This window comes from Ambystoma mexicanum, chromosome 4q, assembly GCF_040938575.1.
Source record: "Ambystoma mexicanum isolate Mex_15411 chromosome 4q, UKY_AmexF1_1, whole genome shotgun sequence".
Classification (NCBI taxonomy): domain Eukaryota; kingdom Metazoa; phylum Chordata; class Amphibia; order Caudata; family Ambystomatidae; genus Ambystoma; species Ambystoma mexicanum.
Genome location: NC_090928.1, coordinates 1,131,354,965 through 1,131,376,938, shown reverse-complemented (window position 1 = coordinate 1,131,376,938; position 21,974 = coordinate 1,131,354,965). Strand labels below are relative to the sequence as shown.

Sequence of the window (21,974 nt, the reverse complement as noted above, 5' to 3'; positions counted from 1 at the left end):
CACCAGGTGGAGGGTGACAAGTAGAGACACATTCTGGAAACTGGACCGTTCTTGCTCGCCAATCGATCAGAGGATTGTGTTTCTCTAACCAAGGTATTCCTAGAATAATCTGAAACTGAGGAGCCTTGATCACATCGAACACGATCTTCTCATGGTGTCCATCTTGACTTACTAGCGTCACTTCTTGAGTGGTATGCGTTACTGTTCCGGAGGCTATCTCAGTTCCATCCACCGTAGTAATGACGTCCTTTACAGCCTTGGGACAAAGAGTTAGATTCATCCTCAAAACCATTTCATGATCCACATAATTGCCGATGGCAGCGCTGTCGACGTAAGCTTCAATTGCATGTAATCGATACGGATTATCAGGGCTAATGAGGACCATAGGTATCACGAAATGCGAGGTCACGGAACTGGTTTTCACGCTCGGCAAGAGGACCTCTATTCTTGTCGGGCGAGGTCGTTTCCCTGCTCAGAGTTTGTAACTTTGGTAACTGCAGCTCCTACTGCCTTCTTGGCAGGTTTCACCGGACAGTCTCGAAGAAAGTGCCCTGAGTTTCCGCAATAGAGGCATAATTGCAACTGTTTTCTCCTTTCCCGCTCCTTCTGTGTTAGAGGACCTTTCAGGCCCCCTATTTGCATGGGTTCCCCGGAGTCTACTCCTTTGGAAGGAGTTGGCGGTTTGGAAAATACTCGAGCATCAAACTTGGAACGATCGGCCTTCCTGTGCTGCAGTCTGTGATCTACTTGAACGACTAAGTCTATATAGTCCGAACAATCTTGTGGGGGATTCACTACTTGGGCTAACACATCTTCGAGCTCTCCACGTAGACCTCTATAAAACAGCGTAATCCTTTTGTCCTCAGGCCATTGAGTTTCCACTATCAGTCTGTTGAAAGACGCAATATAAGCCAAAAGGTCTTGATTACCTTGTCGCAACGAAAGAAGCTCATTGTCCAAGGCCTGACCCTGTGAATGTCTTGCAAACAGTTTTTCCATACTGAGCTGAAAAGCTTGAAAATCATGGAGGACCGGATCATCTTGATTTACTAGAGGGATCGACCAGTCTGCCGCATTGCCACTAAGGTACGAAAGCACGAAAGCTACTTTAGCTTGATCAGTTGGAAAGGCTGCTGGCCGGCATAAGAAATGCAACCGGCACTGATTGATAAATACTGCAAACCTCTTTGGGTCACCAGAAAATCGTTCGGGCGGAGCCAGAGGTACATTCCCAGGTAGGTTGATCTGCACTGGATTCATAGAGGATGTAGAAGGAAGATTTCCCCCAGATGCGGGTAACGGGGTCTGTCCGGCTTGTGACTGTAGCAATTGTCTAGCGAGATCATCTGTTCGCTCCTTGGAAATAATCAGTTCCCTTCTTAGAGCGTTCGTTTCCTGACGGGCTGCATGCACTTCTGCCCTTAGTTCCCCAAGTAACTGGGCTAGCTGGTCGGTATCCAAGGTTTCCATAGCGCCTGGACGGGAGTTTTGCGGTAGGCTTTGCGTTCTGTAACGCTCACCTGATTCCCGTAGAGGCGCCGGTCTTGACTGGGCGTATACCGTATCTTCAAAGGTGATGTGTAACACACGGCTGGCTCTTTGGGCTGGACCTCTGTGCACTGTATGTCTGACTCGAAGGGTAAGATGTCTGCAGATAGAAAATATGGGATTAATGAACTGGGTTATTGAATGTCTCTCTCTTCTTCCCTTTCTCTTCTCCTGTAGAACCCCAAAGGTTAACGCTCTCACCTTAGGTAAGTGAACGCCGTGCTCTCCATCTGCCTCGGGGCAGGGTGCTGTAACCAGTTTCTTCACTGGATAAGGGGAGCAGGCCTCTTGACTTCAGAGGACTGCTGTCCGTCGTTTACTGCACGAACGGTAAGTTTCGAGTAATTCTAATGTCTTTAAAGTCTTTAGTAATGATGTCTCTTGTTTTGCAGGGTTCCGGCGATGGCGGATGACGGGCTGAAGTGAATTGAAGATGGAGCCCGTGTGATGAATAGAAGCGCCTGGAAGCACGTAAGTAAGCGCTTGTTGCCTGCTTCACGATGCGCTCTAACTGTCTTTTTATTTTGCAGGTACAAGATCGGAGCGGCTGCAGGGTGCCGGAATACCCACTGGGTTAGATGTGGAAAGGAGTAATGGCACGTGAGTATTAAAGTTCCCCAATGTCTTTAAACGCACCTTGTTTTGTCTTTCAGATGCCGGAATGCAGTGCGAAGACCTCCGGAGCGCACGAAGAGTAGGTAAGCCTTTGTCTTTCAGATGCCGGAATGCAGCGCGAGGCGTTGGTGACAGCCGATGGACCAGGTAAGTGAAGCGCTGTCACTGAAGACCGTAATGCTAACCTGTTCTTTCTTGTCTTTATAGGTGTAGCTGAAGACTGGATTCAGGATGGTAAGCCTTTTTCCTTAGGCCCAGGATCAGATGCAGAAGACACGATGAGCGTTCTGCTGCAGAGGATGCAGAATAACGCAAAGCAAGATTCATCCATCCGGTGTGGTTTAAATAGCCTCCTGTAGTGCTTAGGTGTCTCCTTCCACAGCCACGCCTAGGTAAGAAAAGAGTTCCTGCTTTCCAGAAGAGTTCCAGTGTTCTGAACCTAGGGAGTGGCTCCTGCCCCACCCAACAGGAAAAGTAGTTCCAAACAGAAGAGGATCAGAGGCTCAACTGGCAGGCAAGTAAGCAGCATGGTCTGCTGCAGGTAAGTCCACCCAAGCATTATGAGCCCGGCGCTTCCAGCGCTGGGACTGGGCATATTTATGAGCCTGGTGCCACTGGCGCCATGACTGGGTCCAAAAGGTCCCAATTGGGACTGGTTGGCACTCGAAACCTGGGTTATGGATCTGCTTCCAAGGGAGTTGGGAAAACCCTGACCTTTTGGAAGCAGAGATCATGACACCAGGCTTCTGTGATGACAAGGAAGTCTAGGTGTTGGTTGAGGAGTACATCATGGATAACGATAGCATGGGCTCCTAGAGAACATGCATTTACCAGGGCGCCTTTGAGGTTAGCATTGGCGTCTGTGATACAAGTTGTCAGATCTGTAGTGTTTGTACTGGGGGTAGTCTTGGAGAGCTTCTTGGGCAATTTGTGAGGGCAGCATGGTGGTAAATGGACGTTCAGTGGGAGAGTGGTACTGATACTTTCTGTGTATCCGTGCTGATAGTTTCTCTTTTCGGTAGAGTGGTGAAAAGAGGTTTGGGGAATTCTAGAGCAGAGGTGTAGGTGTCTAGTTTGGCCTAAGCAGGGACTTGTGGGGCCTATGAGGTCGGGGTGCTGAATATCGTGGTGAATGATGTGAGGGGGAATGGTGCAGGTTTGAGGGGAGGACTGGGAGGGGTAGTAGGGTCGTGTGTGGGGGAGGGAATGGGCCAGGAGTGGTGATGGGAGCTGTGGAGTCACACATATAATTAGTAGCGAATTTGTGATCACAGGAGGTATACTTTAGTTGGAGGCGAAGGGGAGATGGGACGGGGGAAGCATTGGGTAGGAAATGAGTAGGGCAGGGGAGGTGGTGGTGAAGAGGACATCAAAGACTGGCAAGGCCATTCCCGAAATGAGTGCATGTACCTGCCGTACAAGGCAGTGGGTTTATCATGATGGAGTGAAGAGGACTCATCAAGGGGTACCAGTACCTGTCACGAGCAGTCAGGAAATAATGGGTATTGGACGGTGGTTAGAGGCTATGCTGCTGTCAGTGGGGAGTTATAGTGTCAGCCTGCTAAACATGGAGAAAGGGGCGTAATTGGTCTTTGCTGGGCAAATCTACAATGTGCTGACCAAGTGAGGTGGGAGTTCGCTAGCCCTGAGTCGTAGAGTGGGGCGGCTATATACGCCCGAGCAATTTGAGTATGCGGCTGCACAGGTTGCGGAAAGGTCCTGAGGAGTCAGGCGAGTCCAGATGGATGTTGAGGTCACCCAGCAGGAGGAGTTGAGAGGAGGAGAGTAGAGAGGAGGCCAGGTCAGCCCATTCCGAGAGGAAGAGAGCGGACTGTCCTGGTGGCCGGTAGAAGGTGGCCATAAGGAAATAAGATTTAGGAGAGAGTCAGAGCCTGCAGACTAGGCTTTCGAAGGAGGAATAGGCCTTAATACGGATGATGGACACAGGTATCCATTCTGGGACGATCAATGCCACTCCCATTCTGACCCCTGGTTCCATGTCATTTTATCGCAGGATGTTTTTTCACTTTTTTTTAACAAAATAATCCATCACAATTTTTTTATTCTTTTGGGAGATCGGGGGGGTCCCCCCAAACCCTCCATTCACTTACATTTATCTGTTCCCAAACACCCACATCCCATATATATAATTTTCTAACCCCCAAAAAAATTCAAAAGGTTTTTTTTCATTAAGAAATTCACTGTAAAAAACCCCCGCAAAAACCGTCTCGCGATGAAAGGACGTTGTACCCTGACTCCTTGGGCCTGGGCACAGAGAGGATCTTCAGGGAGGAGTGTGTCAAAGCTTGTGACAGAGCTGTCCTTGAACCATGTCTTTGTGATGACGAGCACCTCTAGATCCATGCGTTCAAGGAGGTTGCAGATGTCAGACGAGTGTTTGACAGCAGAGTGTTATAGCTAGAGCCTCAGTGATGCTACTTATCACCCAGTCCCTTTCCTTTTTGGTGTTCTGTTGCCTTCAGTTTCTTGCACTTTCCTGCCCTGTCCACTTCCAAATCCAATGCATCATAAGGAACTGGCACACCAGGAGGAAGAGCCGGTCAAACATATGAAAGCGTGTATTAATTGCTGGCTGCTGCTGCCTCCTCCCGCAGCCTGCAACTCCCCAGCTCTTCTTATTTCTTGGTCCACCTTGTCACCTTACGCTACCTCCCCTACATGTCCCATGCCCCACAATTTACATAGCGTTACATAAATTCAACTGAACTACATCAATCTGCTACTAGGCCATTGTCTCCTTTGCCGCTTTGTGGCCTGATCTGACGAATGGCAAATGAATCCTCTGCACACTCCCTTTTCCATTTACTTGGTGCCCATGTTCAATGCATTTTATTTTACCAAAGAAACGATTTACAGTTTTCATGTGAGCCATTTCTTTTGCTACCCTCCACCTCATCCCCATGTGCTAATGGCATTAATATGTGGAGCGAAGGGCCATACAAAGTGCTAATGCCAGTTAACACCCCTTTAAAGGTCTTTGCATAACTCTGGCTTGTTACTTTGGGCTCCAGGCAGTTACTGCCTGGTACAGGCCTCGGTGTCCTGGATTATTTAGCTATGTGCCATTTATGTTCCGCCCATGAATTATTTGCCTTAATTCATCAGAGTTAAGTCGTCTTGTACCATACTTATTTCAGCCAAAAGGAAGACATTACATTTAATATGAAAAACATAACAGGTAACATATAATATGGTACAATAATACTACTGTGGGTGGAGTTTGTTTGACATTTTCAACCTAGAGCTGAACTCCCATCACCATAATTTCCCATCAGACTGTTGTAAAGGCCAAAGTGTGGCATCTGTTTCGCATTTCCCTTTCGTTGAAACTCAGTGTGCTGCTATATGCTCCGATCCCTACACTTAGTTCTAATAGTGCTATTTCGGGCCCAATCCAATGCAGAAGCACTATTTCCTTAAACATTGGCGCAACACGGCTTTGATTAGTAATTGTTCTACTCTGATGTTAGAGGACATCCAATTGTAAAAGTGTGGTTGCATGGAAAAAGGAAATTGCATTCAATATTTTCTTTATGGGTCTATTCGTATTGCTATGTTGTATGTCTGTCTTATTGGTTTGTGAATGGAATCAAATCAAGTGAGTTTTGATAATCATTCAGCACTGCTCAACAACAGTCCTATTTCTAAGCTCTAATTTGTGGATTTGTTCACGGTTTGCCCCCTCCCACCAATATATTCCTATGCTGAAGCTGTCCACTGTCCATCTCCAAGACGGAAAGTTCTGAAATGGAGGTGTGGCCAATCCCCTTCTGTATTCCTTAAGGATTTAGGATTTGTAGGCTTTGTGTGCTAAAATCCTATTGGCTGATCATTTTGCATTTGCACCTTGAAGAGGAGTGTATATGCGATGAGCATAACACTAGATGTATTGCTGCATGCAACAATAAAGTCTTGGAACGAGCACATGTTGTTAGGTGAGGAACATGATTTATACCTGGACTGTGTAGTTCAGCTTGTATTCAGGACCTTGAATTAACTTCTTGCTGTAATTCTGTACCCAGTCTCTTCTTTAAACTCCCACTGAACATCTTTGCAAGTTGGACCCTCTCTGAATCTATGGTACTGATGCATTTCAGGAGACATTGCCTGTTCCTTGTTTCAGCTTTCTTTCCAGGATCCAGCTGCTCCTCCTCCTCGACCTCTTCATTAGAAAACAAACAATACCCACATAATCACCTTCAGGGACCCAGCTGCACCACCAAGGACAAGAAAACGGGCTTTAAACCACTGGCGCCTCTTCTTAGGACCACTACTGGTACTAATTGCAATCACTCCTCACAGATATTTTCTCTGTGAAAGTCTCCCAGCCTTCCTACATCAACTGTGTTTGTTCCATGTTCGTTTATGTTAATGCATTTTAGGGCATGAAACATAATGTTGAGCGACATAGTCTCCATTATTTTCATTGTTTTCTTGCATGGCTTTCAGTTTGGTGCTTGAAATGTATTCAACAGAATTGATATCGTTTTCTTCCTCCTCCTTTCAGGACTTCAAACCCAGGCTCCACCTGTAGTCAATATTCACCCAGAGGCGGTGGTGGCCCGTATTGGAAGTCGAGTGCTGGTTGTCGGTCAGAGAATGGGCACTGTGAGGTTTTATGGGGAAACCAGTTTTGCACCAGGTAGGATCAAACCTGTCCCATCTGTTTACATGTTATTCTCGGATAATCGAAAGACCTGAAAACTAAAAGCAGTAGAGGAAAGGTTTTTGGTTTACACTTTATTGAAGACCCTCAGCTCTTTGCCCCACCAGCTCTGCTCTCTTGCTCTTGAGCTTTAATGTGAGGGCCCTGGCCACCATATAACCCTCCCTCCACCTTACAACCCCCCCGGTGCCTTGTTCACCTACCCCCGCTGCAACCCACCTTAAACTTTCATCAGGCTGCTCTTCAACACAATGGAGCGTGGGGTCCCCCAATAGTCTTCCCACACCCATATTTCGCCCCCACCGCCAACTTGCATCATCCTCGTTAACTCCTCTTGTTGTAGTCCTGTGCCGCACTCATGCGTTTAGCCCATTCTAAATCCTCACCCAGAAGCAAAGCACTGGCGTCTCCCATCAAAGCAGGCAGTGATCGACAAGATCAAATGCCGGCACTGCAGTCATAAGAGCATTGTGCTCACTTTATGAGGATTTGGTGAGTCAGGGACCGACTAATGTAAATAAACCCACAAGTACATCTGGAATCCCCTTGTGATCGAGTGAAAGAGATTGGGCTAATAGGTATCATCTAGTAGGTATTTTATCAGGGGAGTTGATGGAAACAATGTTAATAACAAAGTATGCTTAAGGTGTACATTTCGCACACTGCATATTTTTATTTAATTAGTGGTCATTGGCAGTATGTGGGTGGACCCCTAATAACATCAACCCAAGCGGACCCACTGTCGAGGAACGAGTGAATGTTTTGTACGCAAAGCAAGTTTATTGTACAATCGTCTGGGGAGCAGTTAGGTGGTGCTCTGGAATCAAACTAACCCACTTCTCAACAAACCACATAGGTTTACATGGTATATACAATTTTGCAACAGTTAACACTCCCAGATACTTTATTACAAACCCCCCACATGTAATTGGACAAAACCTCGTCAAGGAAATCCCATCTTTCTCCAATTCCTACACTCTCATTGGTAGCTGTTATCTTAACTACCATCTTCAGCACCTATGTAAAACACACTTCCTTTTAGGATTTGTCTGTGGTAGGTCATGACATCATCAGACATTTTAAACATTTGTATGCAAACATAATTCATTACTAGTAATAACTGGCCTAAGCCCTTTACCCTCAACTCTTAATTGCACATGGTTTGCATAAATACTTCAAGCGATATGAAGAAGGCTGAGTAAACCAGTCCTTCATTGAACTAGCGATAACTATCTCATTCCCTGGTTCATTGATCTCCATTAGAACATTCTAATCTAAATAACTGCCATTTCATCGCGCACAACACATCTGAAAATACAATTGACACTCCTGGGGCTCAATTACTTTAGCCTTGAGCATTGACTCACTGCATGTTTTATTGCTGGTCAAAACAAATGGTGAAAGCCCTCTGTCAAGCTCCCCTGCATTCAAAAGATTACATCTACTTTCTGCAAATACTTATCAGATCACAAATACTATGGCCTGCTCCTTCAGCTGAGTTGACAATCGCTAAGGTTGTAATTACTTATACCCATCCTCTGGCCTTTGAAACTCTGCAGAACCAGTTATTGAAAATCAACCCCAGACCGCTGTGTTTTAATCTATTTGTAAAAAGCCCACTACATGTAGATTCATAAATCCCCTTTATATGTTTTCTCAGTGTGCATGCATTTTTAATAAATACAATCTTTATGTTGCAGTGGATTCTTGCAGGGAAGGCTCCCTTTCTCGCATGTGCAGTATAAAAACTCATCACTGCCTCCTTCTGTGCACTCCATAGCACATTCTGTCTGAATCACGTTTATATTTCATTTGGTGGTTTTAGCTTTTGTTTTCCTACGCGCATAAAAAGGCATGCAAAGCTAATATGTATCTGTTTAACCAAAAAGTAACATTAAATAACATATCTCCAGCATTGGCTCTTTCATGGATTCACATGCTTAGAATATTCCCCGTCGTCAGGCCGGGAACCCTCGCTATCTTTATTAAAAGCTTTTTCCATTGGAAAAAAACTCGACACTTTTGTGTCCTATTGACGTCCTTTTGGGACACTTACGCATGGCCCAATAGGACGTAAGGTATAAATAGCCCCGCCCCCGTGGCTCCCTTCAGATTTCAACCGTCTCCAAAGTAGTCGGGATCACCTCGTGTTTTCTACACTTTGTTAGGTTGTACTTTCTTTCCCAATGTCGGGGAAAGCGTTGTTCCGCCCGTGTGCCACGTGTGGAATGAAGAAAGTTTATGAGGGGGACGGGCACATGGATTGCCTTTATTGTCTCTACCCTCATCACTCTGCGGACACCTGCGATATCTGCAAGGGGTTCTCGCAAAAGACTTTGAGGGACTGTAATCGGCGTCTAATATCGTGGCGGAACGAAGGGGCCTACCCGCCATCTGAGGTAGGATCGGTGCGCAGTCTGGCATCAAACAGACCTAAGTCCCCTGTAGTCCCTCGCCGATCAGTGTCGGCTGAACCTCCGGCAAAGAAGCCACAGCCTACGGAGAAGAGTCGTTCCTCTTCGGTGAAACATCTAGCAAAGGACGCTCCTTCATTATCAAAACATGGTCGTTTGGACCAAGGCCGTAAGCCAGAGAAATCTTCATCTATTTCAAAAAAGGATGGGTAAGACCCTTTAAGGCGCTCCTCCTCAGGAGACCATCATAGGTCTTCCTCGAGTAGAGAATCTTCAAAACACTGGTCTAGATGAAAAAGGCGGGATCGCCTAAAAAGTCTGCACCACAACTGCCAGTGCCGTCAATGGTAGTCCCGTTGTCGACGGCTTCAATACCGTCCGCACGGTCAATCCCTGCAGTGGCGTTGTCAACCCCAGTGGCGGCGATCAACAAGGGAGAAGTAAAAACTCCCAGGTTTTCATCGTAGATGGTGGATCCTCCAGAGACTTGGCAACCGGCGGTGTATGAATCAGTTCTACCGGACACCCTATTACAGCAAGAGTCAGCTCTATCAGTGTTGTTGATGGAGGAGGAGTGGGAACCGGTTGTTCATCCAACAGATCTCGGCTTACAGGCCGTTGGCCCGTCGTCGACGACGTCGGGGATCCAAAATGTTCCTCCTACGTCTTCTCTGCTAAATCCGCAGTTGATGTTATCTTTACAAGTTTTATCTACGCTGCAGTGCCTTATAAGCCAGTTGGATGCAAGGCTGCCTCCCATGGGTGCTCCTCCGGTGACACCCGTCATTGAAGCGGCAGGGCCCGCTCCACGTTCAACGTCAACGGCTGAGTTGCCGGTCTCCCGTCCGGTCAGTGAAGAATCCCCTCCCTCACATCCAGAAGAGGGTGAACTACAGGACTCTGAGTCGGATCAAGGTCCCAGAGACTCCATCTCGGACATTTCATTGTCGCTGTCAAGAGACCCTATGTGGGAATCGGATGGAAAGTAGAAACTCCTAGAAGCCCAGCACAACAGTCGCCTCCAGATGACATCGGGGCCTTTCATGCGATGATGGTGAAAGTCTGTATTGAATTTGGTCTGACCCCAGAGGAAGAAAGGAAGGAATGCTTCTTATTTGACCATATGGGGAAGAGAAGGAAGTCAATCTTCTCGGTTCCGATTCTGGACCACGTTTGGCAGGAAGGCTTACGTACCATGCACCATCCATTTTCAGAGCCTGCAATCAAGGTCAGGTTAGAGAAAAAGTTTAAGCCCCCGGACTCTACACCTAAGTGTTTGACCGCACAGCCCTCTCCTGAATCAGTGGCGTCAGCGGCTGCTAGCAGAAAAACTAGATCACAACACAAGTGCACAACACCTCCGGACAGTGAAGCTAGAAGGCAGGATGCCTTTGGTAAGGAAGTCTTAACATTGGGAGCGATGACGGTCAAGGCGGCTAACTCGTTAGCTATTATGGCACGATACGACCGTGAAATGTGGCATCGTCTGGCCCCCATCTTGGAGCACCTGCCCGAAGAACACCCAAAGACAGCCATACTACAGGTGCGTGAAGGTGAGGAGGCATCAAATCACAGTATCAACATCGCTGTAGATTTGGCAGAGTCGGGGTTCAAGCAGATAAATAATAGAGTGGTAGGTACTAAGAAGACAGACCTGGTTAAAGTGTACAGACTTTAGGCCGGAAGTCCATTATAAAGTGCTGGACATGCCCTGTGAAGGTGAGCAGTTATTTGGGGAGAGGATAGACGAAGCCCTCAAAGGCATGAAGGAGGATTCAGATACGGCAAGATCACTGGGGGCATTACAAAGTGGACGAGCGTTTCGGCCTTTTTGCCCCTTCCGCTGAGCTTCAGGGAATTCCCGATTTGTCACATCCAGAGACCGGAATTTCAATAGATCGGCATACACCTCCCAAGGATACAGGCGAGCTGTCCAGGCGACATGGAGAAGCCAGGATTTTCAGACTTCTAGAAGGAGAGGAGGACAGTCTTCGTCTACGAAGAGTAAGCAATCAAAATCTCATCAATGACAATCTTCAAGACGCCCTGGGAGTCAGTGTCCCATTGCGTCGACGAATGGGAAAGAATTACATCAGACTGTTGGGTGTTGGACACGGCGAAACTAGGCCACTCTTTGCAATTCAAGATCACGCCATCTCCCATTCCTCCTGTGTAGTCGGCGCAACCCTATCTTCACATTTTACAGCAGGAGGTTGTGCTTATGCTGCAAAAAGGGGCTATAGAATTGGTTCCGGTGGCAGAGGGAGGCCTGGGGGTCTACGCACGTTACTTTGTGGTAAAAAAAAACCAACGGCAAGTGGCGACCCATTCTGGACCTTCGAGCTCTCAACAAGACTCTACAACGCCTGAAGTTCAAGATGCTTACACTTCTGGAGGTCATCCGGTCGATAGAACCGGTGGATTTTCTGGCATCGTTAAACTTACAAGATGCATATTTCCACATAACCATGCGTCGGCGACACAGAAAATTCCTGAGGTTTGTGGTGGGTCAGAGTCATTACCAATTCAAAGTGCTCCTATTCGGTCTAAAATCGTCTCCCAGGACGTTTACAAAATGTTTGGCTCCGGTGGCGGCATGGCTACGATGAGAAGGTCATCACGTCTACCCTTACTTGGACGACTGGCTAATAAGGGACTCGTCGCCGGCAGTAGCGCTGGCAAGCCTCAACGTTAACATGCAGCTGCTACAACGGTTGGGCTTCACAGTCAACTTCGAAAAATCCTTTCTATCTCCCTCCAGGAGCTTGGTGTTTTTGGGCGCAGAATTCCAGACTCAGTCAGGACTGGTGAAACCTTCTATAGAGAGAGTTCAAAAACTCAAGCAGAAAGCGGGGGAGTGGAGAGCTGGAACCAGAGTGTCAGTCAGAAGCTACATGTCGCTTCTAGAAGCCATGGCGTCATGTATCCGGTTAGTGAAGAACTGTCGCCTCTTCATGAGGCCAATACAAGAATTTCTGGTGGACCGGTGGTCTCAAAGTCGCAGATTGTGGTCCGACAAAGTGATGATCAACAGCGAGCTAATAGAAGCGCTTCGGTGGTGGCAACTCTCAGACAATCTGACAAGAGGGATGCCTCTACTAGAGCTGGAATTTCAATCCACAATTGTGACGGATGCCTCTCAAACAGGAAGGGGAGCTCATCTGGGTTCTTTACAAGTTCAAGGTCAATGGTCCCCAAGAGAATCGAGCCTTCACATCAATGTACTGGAACTAAGAGCGGTTCGTTGGGCTCTGAAATTGTTTTTGCCGCGCATACGAGGATTGGTTGTGAGTGTTAACGGACAACACGACCACGATGTTCTACCTCAGTAAACAAGGGGGCACTCATTCCAGAACGCTCTCGAGCGAGGCTCCAGAGCTATGGCATTGGGCCCTCGAACAAGACATCAGCATCGTGGCGTTTCACCTACCAGGGGTGAGGAATGTGCAGGCAGACTCTCTCAGCAGAGAGATGAACCAACTCCACGAGTGGCAGCTGAACAATCAGCAAGTGTTGAGAATCTTCAGGAAATGGGATCGTCCTTCGCTGGATCTCTCCGCAACCCGGGAGAGCAAAAAGTGCAAGCAGTTAGGCCAGCAGATGGCCGCTGCCCAATTCGCTGGGTGATGCGTTCTCCTTCCCGTGGACGGGCAGGTTCGCGTATGCGTTCCCTCCGTTTCCACTCATTCGACTGACCCTCCAGTGGATTCAGAAATATCCATGCCGTGTGATTCTGATTGCCCCTCACTAGGCCAGGCAGCCGTGGTTTCTGGATCTGCTCCATCTATCCGTTGCAGAACCAGTGAGATTTCAAGTGACGCCGGACCTTCTGTTCCAAGACAAAGGAGCAGTTTGTCATCACGACCCAGGCTCCCTCAGCCTGACGGCTTGGCTCCTGACTTCTCCGAGTTTGGTTCACTGAACATTTCTAGAGATGATTGTCGCTGCATTTTAGAGGCGGCGAGAGCTCCGTCCACGAATGTCTTGTATGCATGCAAGTGGAAAAGGTTCTGTGTGAGGTGCAAGGATCAGCCAGGGGTGGACCCTTTAAACATTTCATCGGAGCAAGTTCTGCCTTATTTACTACACTTGGCGAGAAGAGGTTTGTCTTTCTCCTCCATAAACGTTCACGTGGCGGCCATTTCTAGGTTTACTCGAAAGAGGCACTTAACTCCGTTGTTCAGTGATCGACTAGTCAAACATTTTCGGAGAGGTTTATTTCGGACTTTTCCTCGGGCCAAGAAGTTCCCTCCTGGTTGGAGTCTCAATCTGGTGCTATCGGGGCTAATGAAGGCTCCATTCGAGCCTATGTCGTTGTCGCCCCAGAAATTTATTTTGTGGAAAATGGCCTTCTTGGTGGCCATTACTTCAGCAAGAACAATGTTGGAGCTGCAAGCGCTGGTGATTGATCCCCTATACTTACGTTTCTTCAAGGGCAAGGTGGTGTTAGCGACTAATCCTCATTTTATTCCGAAGGTACCAACTATATTCCATAAACACTCTTCTATTGTGCTACCAGCGTTCTGCGCTGCGGCTTCCTCTTTGGCAGAGAAGGCTCTCCATACATTGGACGTCAAAAGAGCATTGAAGTTTTATCTGAGTCGTACTCAAGAATTCAGACGTACGAGACAACTGTTTGTGGCTTAATGACCCTCAGTAAAGGGAAGACCAATCTCCAAACAAGGGCTATCCCGCTGGGTTTCGTCAGCTATTGCCTTCTGTCACTCTAAAGCGGGGAAGCCTCTGGAGAGGCGTCCAAAGGCTAATTCGACAAGATCACCACGTCATCAGCGGCATTGTGGTCGGGAATTCCACTGGTGGACATCTGTCAGGCGGCCTCCTGGTCAGTGCCGCATACATTTACTCAGCATTATTGCCTGGAGCAACAGCATGGAGCAGATGTGCAGATGGGACGTGCAGTCCTGCAACACCTGTTCCAGTAAGGTAAGCCCCCACAGAGTGGGGTACCCGTTTCAATGTACCATGGTTGTTGTTTTTCTTGCTGATTGTATGTTGCGTTCCTATGGTATTGGTTTGCATTACACGCCTCCAGGTATAAGGATACTGCTACGTAATCTATTCTAAGCATGTGAATCCATGAAAGATCCAATGCTGGAGAAGGGAGTAGTTTCTTACTTGTAACTCCATTTCTCCAGCGTTGGTATCGTTTATGGATTCACATGCGCCCGCCGGCCTCCCCTGAATGCAAACTTGGTATTGCCTCTACTTTGGAGGTTAAAATCTGAAGGGAGTCGTAGGGGGGCGAGCTATTTATACCTTGCGTCCTATTGGGCCATGCGTAAGCGTCCCAAAAGGACGTCAATAGGACACAAGTGTCAAGTTTTTTCCAATGGAAAATGCTTTTAATAAAGATACCGAGGGTTCCTGGCCTGACGACGGGGAATATTGTAAGCATGTGAATCCATGAAAGATACCAACGCTGGAGAAATGGATTTACAGGTAAGAAACTACTCCCATCCCATTCACATTTAAATATGCTGGATACATATGAAACTGCAACATCACACCCAGTTTGCTGCACCCCCAGTCACAAATATATGGAACGTGCGAGGCAAAAGTCTGGGATTAAAATAGTGCCAGGATGAGGAAGGTGGTGAGTAAGAAAAGTGGAAAATGTTGGAAGAGCAAACAGCTGAGTAAAATATTTTGTTTGAATGGAGACGACAAACTGCTTTTATTTTTGGAAACACGAAGGACAGTGCTCCAGAAAACTAAAGACTGTGCTTGGAATCAACGGCCTCAGATTCTTTTCTTTTTTTTTAAAAACAAAGTTCTAGCAAGAGTTAGACTTGGATATGTGAAGTCCACTATACCCACCTGAGATCTAAGCTTATCAGTCAAGTAACTCAGGACGAATGGATTTTATGCATCAAGCTTTCAGGAGCTGCGAGTGAGCAAGACAAAGAAGGGCGCCATCTGCGTCTGTACAAAGGCAGTGGAGCTACCGGCTTGTGCAGTACAGCCTGATGTGCGAGCGGGACTCGCAGAAGCTGGCCCGCTGACCTACAGAGCAGAAAAGAGCAAAGGGAACGCAGAGGAAGAACACCGTGAACCAGTGAGTATCAGGGGAAGCTACTCGACAATTGGGGTGTTCCTAGTGGGCTGCAAATAAGTAATGAAGTACGGAACTGCATAGAAACTTAAAATTAAATTAAGCATATTAAATATTTGTGGAATGCCGAACTGAATGAAACGATGCAATTAAGCTTATTGAATAAAGAATCAAGTAAAACGTTATGGGCAAAACAAACGGCAAATGACAGTCAAAGCAAAAGTGCCAATTTGAAAGCAACCTATGAAAAGGAGCGCAAGTGTGATTGTGTGCAATTGAAAGGTAGGAGATGAACAAAACCACCACAAAGTGAACTTTGAGTAAATGCAGTGCTGCAAGGCCAAAGACTAGGCAGGAGCTATGTGACTGTTAGGGAGAATTCTCTCTTTAGGCTGAATTTCCTAACCTAGTGAGTCCCCCAGCAGCTTTGCTGGATTTCTGGAGTTTGTTTTTTCCTCCTGCCAAGAGTGAGACTCTTTTTCTCCCACTCTTGGACATGACTTATGGTATTCCTTTGATAATGTGTTTTATGGGCTATGGGGTCCTTTACTCTATAGGGTCTCATGTGTTTTTCCTATGTGTGTTATACAGCACCCTCCGTGCAGTAACACAGGGGTGTCATAGTGACACCCCACCATAGACTCCATACCCTGGGACTGACTGTCTCCCAGGACATGTAAAGTCACCATTGGCTTTACTAGTCCCAAATTATTAACAGAAACCAGTACAAACCATCATATTGTGGACGTACTGGTCGGGGCAATTCGATTGCCCCGGGGTCTGTTAGTCGAGGGGGCACGTCTCCGTCCCCCCTGATCGAGTTTTGGCTGGTGGCAGTGGAAACTACTTTTTATATTCGACCGCAAATATTTTCCTATGGGATTTTCCCATTGTTCGAGGCTACCAACTTTAATTATTTAATTCTCATAGCCTCGAACATACCGCCAGTTTATTTAATTAATATTAATTCTCCGGTTGGTATTTTTTGCCAAGACTCGATTCTAAAATGGCGTTTGTGTTCTCTTCTGTGACTACAACCCAAGTCGAGCCCTTTGTTCCACTTTTTGGCGGGCTTCTCCACAGAAGCCTCCAAAAATGGTGCCACTCTGTCTGGGTACCACAGGAGGTGTGGGAGGGGGTTTAGGCACCCTGGACTGAGTTACCTTGGTAACTCAAGTCGCACTCTTGTGTGATTGGCCCAAGTGGTGAGCCGGCCGGCTCACCACTTAGCATGTTTGAGTGACAGCTAGGCTGAGTGAGTGGGGGTTTTCTGCATAAAAGCAGGGCTTTGGGGACTGGAACTTCAGAAGTCGCCATAGGACCTGAGAATCCGATGAGGGAGAAGCTGAGCCGACCTACCACGACGACACCACCGGTGGAGCCCTGCAGAACCGACTCACCACTTCCCGACGACAGAGAAGATCTCCCGGCTGGAGAGGCTTCTTCCCCTGACTGGTGGGCACAACCAGTTTACCTTTCTTTCTTCGCACCGGATAGCCACTCACCACTGAACCGTGAATCACCGGACCGCTCCTTGTACCTGAGAAACTCTGCGTTTCTTCCCTGGCAGTGCAACGGACTCCTGTCTTCCTCCACGACGAGATCCTCTCTTCCCCCGGACGAAGCACCGACTTGCACCCGCTGCCAGGAACAACTGCCCCCGCTGGAGTGTTCTCACCACTTTAAGGTACCGTGTCCGCCAGGCCTCCCTTTCTAAAGATTGCTACAAGGTAATAATAACCCCTTAACCTTCTGGACTGGGCTGGCAGCCTTGACCCTCTAACTGGTCCCTTTCTTTGGTCCAACTCCTTTTTTTTTTTTTTTTTTTTTTAACCTTTACAAGACTTTTGTGCACTGCAACCATGTGACCCTGGACACATTTCGTTTGGATCCTCTGAAAGTGGATCCGGCCTCTTGAACTCTAACTTTACGGTTTTACTTTGCCTTCCTCTCTTGTTATGTTCTGGTAAAAGTGTTGGGATCTGTTTCAACTTGTTCTCTGCTTTTCTCTCCCTGTTTAAAACGAATTATTAGAGTGCCATCTACGTTAGGCGCTCACCGCTGTCTGAAAATAAGTGGGGCTTTACTTAAGACTTGTCTAATATTCTTTTAAGGGAGTGTATATCTTTTAGTGACCGTGTTTTTGAATTGCTTACGATTAGTGCCTGTGTGTTTTTCTAGATGCGGTTTTAAATAAATAATTATATCTCTCTCTTTTACATCAAGCCCTGGTCAGTGTTTACTTGTTCCTCTGTGTTCTCTTGACCTATTGTGAATACTCTGTATACTGCCTAACTCTTCTTGAGGGAAGTCTGACTGCTCAGCCACAGCTACCAAGTGAATCTGTGTGGTACAGACTGCTACCAAGTGGGTTTACTGCCAAACACCTCTAGTCCTAAACCTTTTGCAGTGGTCCCAGAGAGAACTGCACAGGTTTCTGCCTAACACTGGTGGCAGCGGTGGGATTTGTATTGAGTATACATTTTAGAGTGCTTGTTGAACACTTTAGGACAACTAACCACTGAGCTTAGCACAAAAAGCAGATTTTCTAACTATGTCTGCTATGGAGAGTTATACCCTAGAATCATTGTCTGCCAAAACTGCTGATTGCTTAAAAGTATTGTGTAGACATAAGAATCTCTCTGAGAAGGGCAAGAAAATGGAACTTATAGAAAGATTGTTAGAAAACCAAAGTCTGGGTGGTACAGAGGAATCTACCCCCCCTCCCCCAGCAAATGTAGAAAACAGTGATGTTATTGATCTGAATCAAAGTCTTGAGAATGAGTCAGAAGAGGAAAGTGAACCTAATGAAGTTAGGCAGTCTGAGCCTCTGTCTGCCTTACCTCCTGTACCTACTGGAACCATACCAGGTCCCACATATAACCCTGCTTATTTTGAACTTGAAAAAATGAAGCTTGAATTAGAGTACAAACGTTTTTTAGCTCAATCTGAAAGTTCAGAAGAATGAATGCCCAGGCTGAGCAGAAGCAAGCTGAGTTAAGACTCAGAGAACTAGAGCTTAATCATGAATTGGAAATGAAAAAGTTGTCTGTGGAAAATGCTTCTCTCTCCTCTGGTTCTTCTAGGAGTTCCAGTCCCAAAAGACCCCGGATGCCTAAGGAATTAGTGGGTATGTATGACCCTAGATTGGATGTGTTGGATTGGTTGAAAATGTTTGAGTATAATCATGGGCTCCAGGACATCACAGGGAATGAGTTAATTCCCTGGTTGTTCTCTAGGCTTCCCCCTGTTGCAACTGATGTGGTAATGGAGTTTGGGGAGGTGGATAAGAAGGATTATGAATGTGTGAAGCTAGCTTTGATAGCTAGATTTGGGAAGACCCCTTCCCAGTACCTTAAGAGGTTTAGGGCCCTCAAAAAGCATGATGATACCCCTTGGGCTACCTGGGTGAGTGAAAGTTTGAAAAACGTAGAAGGATGGATTAAGGGTTACATAGTTAACACTTATGAAGGAATGAAGAATCTTGTAATGTTGGAGTCAATTTATGATGCCTGCTCTCCTGAGCTCAGACAGCACTTGGCTGATTCAAAGGAATTAGATTCCAGGAAGTTAGCTAAGGCTGCTGACTTGTGTGTTGCCAACAGGGCCACTCACAAGGATTCTGGGGCTACTCAGAAAAAGGATGAGAGAAAACAGCCAAAAAAGGACTCCAAAGAGAATTCTAATAATTCCCATTCCAAAGAGGGCCCCAAACAGAACCAAAAGGGTAAGCCACCAGGGAAACCAAATCAGGCTAATGTACCTCCTGGTGCCAAACCAGAAGGAGGTCAGAACAAGCCACCATTCCAGAAAGCATTTGGTAAATGCTTTGTTTGTGGCTCTACTGACCATGTGAAAGGAGATCCCAGATGTAAGGGTAAACCTTCAGGGGTCCAGCTTGTCTCCTTAGCCTTCGCTCCAGAGGAGGAAGTCCAAATGGCAAGTGGAAACTTTCTATTACTGGCTGATGAACCCATTGGAGTCTCAGCTAGTGTTTCTTTGGTGTCTCTGGGTCTGTGAGAACAACCAAACTTAGATGTATATAATTCTATCTCAGATAATACTAAAGAGTATTATAAGGACAGTGTCCAGGTGAATGGTCAGACTCCTGCCATTATGGACACTGGGGCCAGCATAACTGTGGTGGACAAATCGTTTTTTCAGGCTGAGGATGTTGCTAAGGCACCCAAACGCCTCACCAAGTTAGCTGGAGGGCCTGTGCAGATGCTTCGCAAATTACCAGTTCTCATCCAGTGTAATGACATGACTGTGAAGATACCTGTCAGCATACAAAGTGAGGTGCCAGGAAGGGTTCTGCTGGGTAATGACTTGAAAACTCTTGGAGTAGTGTCATATACCCCCAGACCTCCTAGTAAAAGGTTACAGGAGCTCACCAGACCTGCAAGGGAGAGAACCATGAGAGGTACTCCCAAGGAGATGATGAAGAAAGAGATCACTCCTGCTCCACTAGAGATGTCAGCTGCTGTCTCTAAGAAACCAGAAGCAAAGGGGAAACCTAAGACTTCTAACAAGAAACCAGCAGTCAGCACTCCAGTGCAGCCAACAAGGACTTCCCCTAGGTTGCCCAAAGTTACACCCGTAACGCCCCCTCCAGCTGAGGCTGAGAGGGAGGTACAACCCTGTGTGGTTGAACTAGACTCATTGGAGATCTGGGTCCTGTTGACCATCCTGAGCTGCAGTCTTTACTGGTGGACCCAACAGGGCAGACTTCAGTAAGGGACAGAGAGAATGTCCAACTCTGGAAGGTCTTCACCACCAGGCAGATGCTCAGGCTGAAGGGCAAGGGCCTGGGAAATGTAGGTTACACTGGGAAGATGGCCTCTTCTACAGTGACAATAGCAAAACAAAAGAGGTGATGGCTGGAAGGTTTAGAATGAATCTTAACCTCTGGCATCACTCTGGGCAACCCTCCAGACCATTGCTCTTCGGCCTGCCAAGCCATTACAAAAGGGGAAAGACCATATGCAAATCAGGCTTGGTCCCATCCCCAAAGGGGTAGTCCAGCCCGAACTGCTAGGTCACATCCCTTCTGCACGAGACCACAAGCATCCCCAGACATGTTTCAGCCTTGTTGGGCGTCATCAGTGAGGAGTAGCTTGGGTCTCTAGGCCCAGCAGGCACGGGACCCACGTCTGGGCATACCTGTCCCACTCGGGGTGACAATAGCAAAACAAAAGAGGTGATGGCTGGAAGGTTTAGAATGAATCTTAACCTCTGGCATCGCTCTGGGCAACCCTCCAGACTATCGTTCTTCACCTGCCAAGCCATTACAAAAGGGGAAAGACCATATGCATAAGCAGTTCGGGCTGGGCTGCTTCCTTCGGTGGCAGCAGCTGCTGACTGATTTGCACATGGCTGGTCCCCTTTTGCAATGGCGCAGACGGGCTAAAAAAACGGTGGTGTGGAAGGTTGGCCCAGAGCAATTGCCAGTGGTTTAGATTAATTCGAAACCTTCCACCCATCACTTTTGTGGTCAGTTTGTTTCTCCTTGTGAGAGAGGGTATGCCCAGACGTGGGTCCCTTGCTCGCTGCGCCACAGGGAACCAGGCTGCACCTCACTGAGGAGGTCCAAAAGGCCGAAACATGTCTGGGGTTGCTTGGTTTTCTGTTCAGAGGGGACCTGGCCTAGCAGTTCGGGCTGGGCTGCTACCTTCGGTGGCGGCAGCTGCTGACTGATTTGCACATGGCTGGTCCCCTTTTGCAATGGCGCAGACGGGCTAAAAAGCGGTGGTGTGGAAGGTTGGCCCAGAGCAATTGCCAGTGGTTTAGATTCATTCGAAACCTTCCACCCATCACTTTTGTGATCTCTTCTACAGTGAACCAACCGAGTCTGCACCTGGGGACAACAAACGATTTGTAGTACCCCAAGAGAACAGACCACAGTTCTTGCAGTTAGCTCATGAGATTCCTTTGGCTGGTCACTTGAGTTTCAAGAAGACTAAGGAAAGGCTCTCACTCTACTTCTATTGCCCAAAGATGGGGGCCGAAGTAGATAAATACTGCAGGAGCTGCCACACCTGCCAGACTTCTGGTAAGGTTGGCTCCAAGAATGTGGCACCTTTAGTGCCTCTCCCAGTTGTGGGAGTCCCATTTGAGAGAGTAGGGATCAACAGTGTTGGTCCCCTTGAGCCTCCAACTTCCTGAGGCAACAGGTTTATACTTGTTGTAGTAGACCATGCTACTAGGTACCCTGAGGCACAGCTCCGGCTGTGGCTAAGGCCCTCCTTGGTATTTTTACCAGGGTTGGATTTCCTAAGGAATTAATCTCTGACAGGGGGTCACATTTTATGTCCCACTACATGAAAGTCATGTGGAAAACCTGCAGAGTTACTTACAAGTTCTCAACCGCATACCACCCTCAGACAAATGGACTGGTTGAAAGGTTCAACAGAACCATGAAGAGCATAATAGGTGCTTTAGAGGACCCCCTTAAAAGAAAGTGGGACCTTTTACTGCCATGCCTTCTCTTTGCTTATAGAGAAGTCCCTCAGGAGGGAGAAGGTTATTCTCCCTTTGAACTTCTCTATGGTCATCCGGTCAGAGGTCCATTGGCCCTGATTAAGGAGGGGTTGGAGAGTGCTCCTTCCCCCAAGCCAGTCAGAGTGACTGACTATGT

At 47.3% G+C, this 21,974-nt stretch overlaps 1 protein-coding gene across 6 annotated transcripts in view; it reads left to right on the top strand.

The window, feature by feature from the left end:
* Positions 1–21,974, top strand: part of CLIP4 (CAP-Gly domain containing linker protein family member 4) — a 609,451-nt gene that overhangs the window by 359,656 nt on the left and 227,821 nt on the right. For 2 of the 6 annotated variants that reach the window (XM_069608711.1, XM_069608710.1), the window contains 2 exons: positions 6,308–6,460; positions 6,692–6,826. The exons of 2 other annotated variants lie outside the window; for them this stretch is intronic. In XM_069608711.1, the coding sequence (XP_069464812.1) occupies positions 6,308–6,460; positions 6,692–6,826 (288 nt within the window). The remainder of the gene's footprint in view (positions 1–6,307; positions 6,461–6,691; positions 6,827–21,974) is intronic. 2 more of the 6 variants (XM_069608714.1, XM_069608712.1) reach the window with 1 other exon arrangement.